We start from the raw sequence: 9,419 nt of genomic DNA on the forward strand, positions 1-9,419 counted from the left end.
ATTCATCTTTCACCGTATAGCAATACTGAAATATATTTCATTGGCAGCTAATGCAGATTTACAGATAGTATATAATATCCTTCCTTGATATAGCATATGGACTAGTAAACACTGACTCAATTTATTCTACGTTAAACAAAATCGATTCAAATGGTTAAGTATACAATTGTTTTGCAATGTAGCCCTTTTATGATTAATAAATCTGATGAAGTGTTAAGATTACTATTCTGATCGTTTCATTCACTTATTGTGATTTATTTATTTATATTACTGCACTAAGTTCTAGATATATGCAGCAATACATGAATTTTAAGTGCGAATTGCTAAGACAAATTCGTCAAATTACTCGTATTAGTTGATTAACTTTCGAATCAGCTAACAAGACTGTAAATACTCCTGTATAAAGTATAGTTTGTTAGTCCTACTTAAATTTGAAGCAGTTCTAGGTATCATTTTATGAATTAAGCCTTAAATTTCCAGACAACTAGGGCACTATGTAGCGAACTAGCTTAGATCATAGCCCATTATATTATTGCTACAATAAGTATCATCTGTAAGATTATTAATTTAGGGAATTGTTAAAATTCTAAGATGGTTATGTTTACATCTAGTATCGTGATATTGGACCATCTGCAATCAACAGTATTAGCACGTAAAGTTATATTTTGTTTTAAGTATTCATAGATACTTATGAACGTATTATCGTGAATTCAGGGTTGAACTAAAAAATATGTCACAACAATATTTAATCGTCAGGGTTCAATATCCGGTTATTTTGAAAATGAGTTTATACGAAGTACTTTATCAGTCCAGTCAGTCGTACGAGTAATGCTGTAAGTACAGCATAGACAAAAATTAGACACTTTTGCATTGACATGAGCAGTTTCGATGAATTCAGATAAGAAGAACGTATATCCAAGATAACTCATTGATAGATTGACTTAATATTTAATCATACGAATAAGTGCGGCCCATGACTAAAAGAAAATTATCCTGTTAGCTAGACCGGAAACCGTTAAAAAATACTATAAGTGAACAGTTTATTTCTTAATAATAGCACAGATACTCCAATGTGAACATTTTTTAATCAATTTGAACGATATTTGAGAGAAAGAACTGAATTATTACAATATGCTTCAGGTATTCTTCTAGTACTGTATCATATATCATTAAATTAACAGAAAAAAGAACGTTTATAGTATTTCATTTAAGCTTAGTTGGATTTTATAGAACTGATATGATAAAATAGTTTCAATGCTGGTCCAAGTTTAAATTGTAGATGCTCAGTCATATCTTGCTGTGTCATTAACAAAAAGGATTCCCCATCAATTAACTAGAAAAATAGACACGATAGCTCAACATTAAACAATACCTAATAAGAGCGTTAAAGGAAGTCAGTGATATTGAACTGGTAATAACCTCTCTTGCAAAGATAGTTGCTTCTTCTCCGCAACCAATCGCAATAATATATTTCATAAGATCAGTAACACCCCAGTTCAGTACCTCTTCCATTCGAGGTAAATTTGTTATAGTACCGCCCTATAAAAATGTATCCTACTTTTAGGAACTTAAGCCGTATGTCTTAGCAATGTAAATCGACTTACATTAACGTTAGTTGGCGACATTTCTGATTTACTATAGCTTGTAATAGGATAATTCGCAGATCGTGGGACGCCTTCGGGATTGCTCTTAGCACAATTTTTTGTGATCACCGTTGATGGATAGGAGTGCAATTCTGCAATACCGTTAGAGCCACGACCAGATAGTGCTTTAGGTTTTGGACCTGTAGAAAGTGATTTCATATCTGCCGAATTAACTTTATGATTTTGTGCTAATTCTATAATATGATATATAAAAAGAGAACGCTAATGTCGTATCGCTTCGTCCTTATATAAAAGATATTACTGTTGAAATCTGTCTCATATGCTATTACTTTTATCACGTATTTCTAGCTTCGTGCTGTTCTGTTGTATGCTATTGGTTGACCATCTTCTATCAGTTATTGAATTTAATTTTTTCCTACATTGAATAGAAATAAATTTTAATCGCTGCGATTTACGTCTAGTACCAAAATCTTACAGCTTGGTAAATACATCGCCTCAAGGTATAAATCGTCAATTGTCTTACGTCTTCGGAAATGTCAATGGATGATCAGTAGCTTTGCAATAGCCAGCCGGAAAGATTTCAGTAGAATCTACCATAACTGTAAAAATCTCGTCAGAGCCATCAAATCGAAAGTTTACAACATCTTCATCGGCACTAATTACTGTACAAACTCCAATAACAGCAGGATTTAGAGGATGAACTGCTTCGAATTTTTTTCCGGCTTCCATGCGTCTACGGCGTTGCTAGAATACAGGATAACTGAAAATTAAAATTTCGCAATCTATATACACTCCAATTACTTACTAAATATATTACCGGTTTGAATATGTCAGCTGTCGAAATGTGGGCATTATTACACTTCGATAAGTACCTCTTCCAATTAAAAGGCTGTTGATATCCTATAATGTCAAGAATATTCTAAATATCAGGTGTATAGTGACCTTTATTATAGCGTATAAATGCAAGTATTAGGTTACACTACTAAAGCAATAACTGACTAAAATTATATATTACCATTTGGCGGTATCAGTGTCTTGTGATTTTCTTCACACCAACCAATATGATGGATATAAGGACAAGTTTCATCGCACCAGTAATCGAAAGATTCACCCCATCCATCAAAATGTACTAAAAATCGATCACCACGTAATGCCGATATCGTAGAAACGCAAATTAATTCTGGGTTTTGGCGATCCACAGCTTCCAGTTTAGTACCAATACGAAACGAATGTCTGGCTGGTTTTACCTTTTTATATTACAAAATTAACCATTACCAAAATATTAATAATATCTGTATACTCTTAAAATAAAAATAGCGATACAGCATTAGTTTAATAGATAATTACCAATTTAAATAAATGATCTAAAGCGGGTTTAGCATGTTGTGCCTTAAGGTAAGTTTCCCAATTAAATCTCTCATCAGGAATATCTAGGGATAGTTATATAAAAATAAGTTTGATAATATATGCTGAACTAAAAATCCAAAAATGATGAGTATTCTAGGTCGACAGAGTAGACATACGTGGGGGTGGATTTAGAGGATATTTATTCCTTGAACACCAACCAACTGGATGTATGTCTGGTGAATCCATACTAACCCAAAAATCAAAATCATCTGGCCAACCATCCGGGTGCAGTAACATCCTGTAGCCTTGAATTTTGATGATTGTTGCGACAATGATAATATCGGGTTGTCTGATACTAACTGCTTCTAATTTCATACCTATTTCAAATGCACGCTTCGATAAGGGTGGTAAAGCATTAACAAAGCACTCTGCAGGAACGATATCAGATTTTGTTTCAGCTAAATAATTCGGCCAATCGAAATGACGATTTTCCAGTTTGTCTAAAAGGTAGTCATAAATACTATTAATGCTTTTTTCTATGTATTTACAATAAAATATCAACAATCAGAAATTAATTACTGATAGAATTTGCCAATAGATCGTTTTTTATCAAATATGACAAACCTGCCGGTGCAAGACTTTTTACTTTCATCTGAGACTTTGGGCTCTGTATAATCAAGTAGAAATATTTATTGTTTTAAACTCTATGATCAGCCATATTTTCTCTGATTTGTCTAAATTAAATAGCCACACCAACTTTTATCAATAGTTTGTTTAATTCATTCTAATACGATATTAAATAAGTGTATAACTATTTTTATCAATCTATATACTTTTTTCAGCACTACTTGTCGATTTTGCAGCCTAGTTGATATTGCACCATTGGAAGGTGGTCGTTCCTCATCTTTTGCACTATTATTATGCCAATCAGGTAAATCATCACGTTTAAGTTCAGAATGAACTTTCTTTGCCTTTGACGGGTTTTGATCCTTCAACAAATACTTGCGCTTTCCAGCGTACATACCGGCACACTGCCGACTACAGAATCGACCAGACGCAGTAAAATTGCTAGATACACCATATTTGCCGCAATTGATACAACAAAGGATACCAGAATCGCTTTGATTGTGTGCACTCTTGGAACTATTTTTGTTATCCCTAATTTCATCTACAAAAATAGTTTATTAATTCAATAAATAAGAAAGGGATGTGATAAAAATTTCAGTTTTCAACGTCACTAAATGCATCTATAAGATTACTGATTTTTATTTACATTGATATCGATCTAATAATGTTTTACTTATCCAATAGTGAAAATTTGATAATATTTGGTTTGTCTACCTTGAAAAGATTTTTTATTATCAAGATTTTTGGAATCGGCAGTAGTACTCCACACAAATCTTCTTCCATCGTCAGTTTCAACAGTACTCACAATTTTAATACCATCAGCAGTACGTTGGAAATATAGATTGGATCCAGAAACCTTTGCAAAGCCGTTTTCATCCCATTCTAATGCGTTAAAACTTGCTACTGAATTTAATGAGAATTTTTGTGAAGTTCTAGTAGAGGATTGATTATTCTTAATGGTATTGAAAACTCCAGAAGCTTCTTTCATAGTGCCATTACCATAGTTGGTATTAGATAAATTGGACATCATGATATGCTAAAAAAAATAAAATAAAAACTATATTTAACTGTGATAAACTGTTAGCCAATTTTCCAAGGTAGAAATACTTTTACGCGTATTGCATTTATCGACACAGCGCCATTTTAGATTAACACTTAACCGTCACTCAGTATTATCCATTATCATTACAATTATTTATGGGGTACGTTATATAACGAAATAAAGCACAAAGTACAGCATATCATTGGTAAAAAATTTCGTTGTATTAACAATGGTGGATATCTAAAATGGAGACACTTAATAACGAATGTAATAAAGGGCATATATTAGCCTATATATTCAAATCTAACGTTTAGATGAGTTTTATTGGGAATAAGAAAGTTTGCCATTACATATTTCTGGCTTTCGATTTAGCAGAAACTCTAAAATTTTGAAGAGAAAGTATATAGGTAGTATTGCCTATCATAAAGCTTTATAGGAATGTTATAATCCCCTCATTTAATTACCGTAAGAGGATCGAGTACAGTAATATGAAAAGTAGATGGATAATACAATAGAAAGTACAAAAACAATTAGCAAGTTTACTAATAGGAAGATCACATCTGAGCACCTCATCTCATTAGTATTATACTAGAAAGATTTGATTGCAGTTACTAAAATTTATTTTTTAATTTAAACATTAATCTAAAGCAGCCAAGTTTACAGTCAATCACTATACTGTACAGCATTTAAGATCCTATTAATTCAAAAGGGCCCATAACGGTGATTAAAACTGAAATGAGAATATTTAATTATAGATTATAATAATTATATACGTCAGTCGTTCTCATAAACAATTAGTTGGCGGGTTACGTGAAAAAATTATCTGAAATAAAATAATAATCTTTACAGGCTGAAAAGTCGTAATTATCTTATCAGTATCACAGTCAAAGTAATTCCTTTAGTAGAAATCGACATTTTAATACGAGCACCCGTATTACTGTAGCTTAATTTGTAAATAAGGTAAAAGGGAATTAAATGAAAGACTAACCATACCCAAGAATCATTTACAAACGACTATATGAAATAAAAAATTGTTACTACTTGTCTTTTGCTATGATTTACTTGTAATGACGTGATGCTAAAAAATTATATATTCCCCATGACTTCAAATCTAGCCGGTATTAAGAAAAAATCACAGAATCGGCCATCAGTCTACCAGTAGTTAAAATAAAATTACTGGTGAATTATTCCTTGGGACTACGGGGAATACGTAATAAGGGATTAACAGTTACAGCTAGATAAAAACTCATAATTTAGTATCGTGAACATATCAAGTCATAAAGTTGATGTTAACACCGTGCTGCCTAAAACAATCATCATTTCTCGCGTCCATTAGACATTGCTGAGCAAGCATAATCGCTACAGATAATAATAATTGTCGACCATTACTCCACGCTGGCGTTGCAGGAATACATTGTAAAAAATGTAGACGTTACGACAACTAAAACTAATAGAATTTATGTATCAAAAAAAAGTAAAAAAAGAACCGGTCGACAATTAAAAGAAAGCTTGGAAATCGTACCACCATAAAAAAACCACAAAATGGATAAATTAATCTACCTATAAGGCTTGAATTGCCTTAACGATTTTGACATATCTTGTCTTATATTATCGTCGTTTTTTCGAAGTATAATTTCCAATATGATTGCTTTTCCTTTTAATATTTTTTACCTATTACTTTATTAACATCTCTATAACACAGTGGCAACATCCTACCTTTACCTATTGGACGTAAACTATAGAACATATCGACGATCATCAAGGGCGAAATATGACTTTAGACCACATCGACGTATACGCATATTATTCCATTAATAGAAAGAGGGGCATACAGTACCAAATAACAAAGGCTTAGAATGGTTGTATCAATAACATCGTATGGTCTTATATAGCCGAGTGGGTAGCAATGTAGTATAGAAGTAGACTGGATAATTCAATTTCATTTAATTACCGAATATAGAAATTACATATCTACTTACTGAGCACTGGCAAACTAGATAGTCTACAAATATCGCCTACATAGCAATTACCATGACAGGGCTGCATCACATGCCTATAATACTAAATATCATTATTCGATTGAAACATATATAGTACATAGTGTTTGGATTAATCGCCTTACGTACGTTGTATTTATTGTTATAAACTTTTCTCTATAACGACAGGGTGAAACCATACTTCTAATTATATCCATATATTCAATTTACTGTATTATTTCAGTTTCAATAAGTTTATACTGTATATAGCTATCTCTTTCAATGAAAGTTGATGTAGGCAAAAAATGAATATTTGCAATATACCCGTATCTTACCCGTCTTGATAACCTTATGCTAGTCTATTTTTTACGACCCTATATCAAGATTTTGTGATGATGACACTATAGTACATCAACGGCTATAAATTATAATTATAGTCAAAATGATTAATCCAGGCTCGAATTCTATAATATTATTGAAAAATGTTTAACATCGGAATTAGATGTTATCATTTTAAACTAGTTTATCGACAGAAAAAAATGAGGAATTAAGCATAAACATTATTGCTACCATCATAAGCATTTTACAGCTTATACAATCGTTGATGTTTAAAAAGATCTTTTCATTTAATCATTCTATATGAATTTACAGTCAAACTTGGTATCTTTTATTTTCGGTTTGTAAAAATAGTTAATAACCAGGTAATTGACGGCAGTGAGATATTTTCAATGCCTCCAAGCTGTTGTAGAGTAACGTTTCAAGATTACCATTTGATGCGCAAGGGCTCCACTAGAAGATATTGGTATCCACAGTATATATATACAGTATACCATTTACAAAAACGATACCATAACTACTGCAGTAATTTAATATTCTCGACACTCATTTTACGTATTCCCTATAGAAAAAGGTTATTAATAATGATTTCAAACATACCACGACTATCCTCAGCACGATACTTTTGCAAGTTATGCAAAACTACTTAATAGATTGTTTGGGAATAACAATCGCATTATCACCCTCAAGTATTAACTTTTCATTTCACCTTCAATTTATACAAATAATACAAAAAAATTTATTTGTTAAATATGGAATATCGATTTTCCAATTAATAATGAAAGTCCGTCAGCAGTGCAATTTTAGTTATTACGTATGATTTATTTCTACATGGTGTAGATATATATATATATAATTCTGTATGGTAGAGTAAATCCATAAAATATGGGTTCATTTTACGAGTTCGATTACACCGTTTACACTATGCCGTACGGCTTGGCCATATAACTAATTCTATCAACTCTACTTGAAGTTGCATTGCATTCAATTTCAGTCATAATAATTTTATTAATCGATATAAGGATACCGTAACTAAATGAACCACTACGCGTAGTATTATTTTATCTTTCACTGACTACCGGATATTTACTTGCAACATCACTCAGTGTAACTTGATTTTTTAATTTACAGTTCTGACATAAAATTGTAGGCGTAGTTTATATAATTGTCACAGTAAGACTATACGATGGATAGAAGACAAATAAAAATTTCGATATCGAAATACAAGCTGAATATGTCCCAACTGAAGTGGTAGCAACTATAGTAAAGCATTAGCAACAGCGCTAACGCCATATTTCTCTTTCCCATTAATTATAATTAACAACCTTACAAAACCACAGACAGACTCCCTGGACGCCTGGGTTGCATTATTTATTTATTTTAAGCCACAACGTCTTTTTTTCCTAACTTTGTCACGTCGTGATACCTACCTAGTATGGACTTTAAGTCAAGTGTATCAAATCAATTACATCGTGATCGGCGAAGTCGATTATTCATCTATCATCGCTATTTTTAATTTAAGGCAATATGAATTGAAATAAAGTCATATAACTATTTTTTATGAAGGAGACTTAAATTGAATCTCTGCTGTCCGTCCCCAAGTGTATTATAATATGACGTTTACATTTTATTATAATTAAAATTATTAATAATACAATACGAATAGCTCAAAAGGAGTTCCATCCGTAACATTCAACGGCAAGCGATATATTAATTCCCGTCTCGATATTAGCCAAGTTGTATGTTAAGTAATATGACTATGGCATTATTAACATTCCTATCACTAAATGCTACCAACGATGTCAACTTATCATTGAAAGACTAAGAGTATAACTTACGGATGACAATCTGCATAAACATTTCAAATTTCAGAGTTCAATATTGAATTTTTATTCTTTGTCATATGATGGGTTTTTCTTGCAGTATCCTCTAATTTTTACGGTTGAATTTTCATAACATTCAAAATAAAGCGCCGGTCAGCATATTTTTCAATATACGTATAGAAGGATTTTAAAGCGAACCTTTAATACGTGTATTTGATAACTAAAATATAGTACGATGAAATGCAATAATGCGAAAGTATGATTACGACATCCCACTCTTTTCTATCCCCCCTACCGCTAGCTATAATCAGTCTTTCCAACCCAATCAAGTGTATTAGAATTGGGAAATTCTTTCCACTCAATCAGCGTATCAATAGGATTGATGCAAGCTGGATAGCAATTATCAAGAATTGACAATATCTGGTCAAATTTAGTGGGATAACTAATCAATATAAAATTTTTTGGATGCTTTCTACAATCTCCAGATATGATGATCATAAAATTATGAATAACAACGCTAGGTAAATCATAATTTTAAATTCTAATGTAATCCGCATTACTTTCAAGACTCCTCCCAAACTCAGGACAATACGTTAATTCTATACCTTTCGTAAAACTACAGGGTCAAGGCGGCAAAAGGAAGTAATTTTTATCAGACAGATAA

At 31.9% G+C, this 9,419-nt stretch overlaps 2 protein-coding genes across 2 annotated transcripts; both read right to left on the reverse strand.

Moving 5' to 3' along the window:
* Positions 1 to 1,213: 1,213 nt before the first annotated feature.
* On the reverse strand, positions 1,214 to 2,333 carry TRIADDRAFT_58096 (uncharacterized protein; the record flags this gene model as incomplete). The annotated part of the gene is made up of 5 exons (XM_002114326.1): positions 1,214 to 1,333; positions 1,420 to 1,539; positions 1,605 to 1,837; positions 1,934 to 2,019; positions 2,128 to 2,333. 5 exons carry the CDS (start codon positions 2,331 to 2,333, stop codon positions 1,214 to 1,216), a joined length of 765 nt encoding a protein of 254 aa, XP_002114362.1.
* A 275-nt stretch (positions 2,334 to 2,608) lies between these two features.
* TRIADDRAFT_58097 (uncharacterized protein) lies at positions 2,609 to 4,605 on the reverse strand (the record flags this gene model as incomplete). Its single annotated transcript, XM_002114327.1, has 6 exons — positions 2,609 to 2,851; positions 2,952 to 3,034; positions 3,128 to 3,451; positions 3,576 to 3,618; positions 3,785 to 4,119; positions 4,293 to 4,605. 6 exons carry the CDS (start codon positions 4,603 to 4,605, stop codon positions 2,609 to 2,611), a joined length of 1,341 nt encoding a protein of 446 aa, XP_002114363.1.
* Between the last annotated feature and the right edge of the window lie 4,814 nt (positions 4,606 to 9,419).

Source organism: Trichoplax adhaerens, genomic scaffold (genome assembly GCF_000150275.1).
Source record: "Trichoplax adhaerens TRIADscaffold_7 genomic scaffold, whole genome shotgun sequence".
In the NCBI taxonomy this organism is placed as follows: domain Eukaryota; kingdom Metazoa; phylum Placozoa; class Uniplacotomia; order Trichoplacea; family Trichoplacidae; genus Trichoplax; species Trichoplax adhaerens.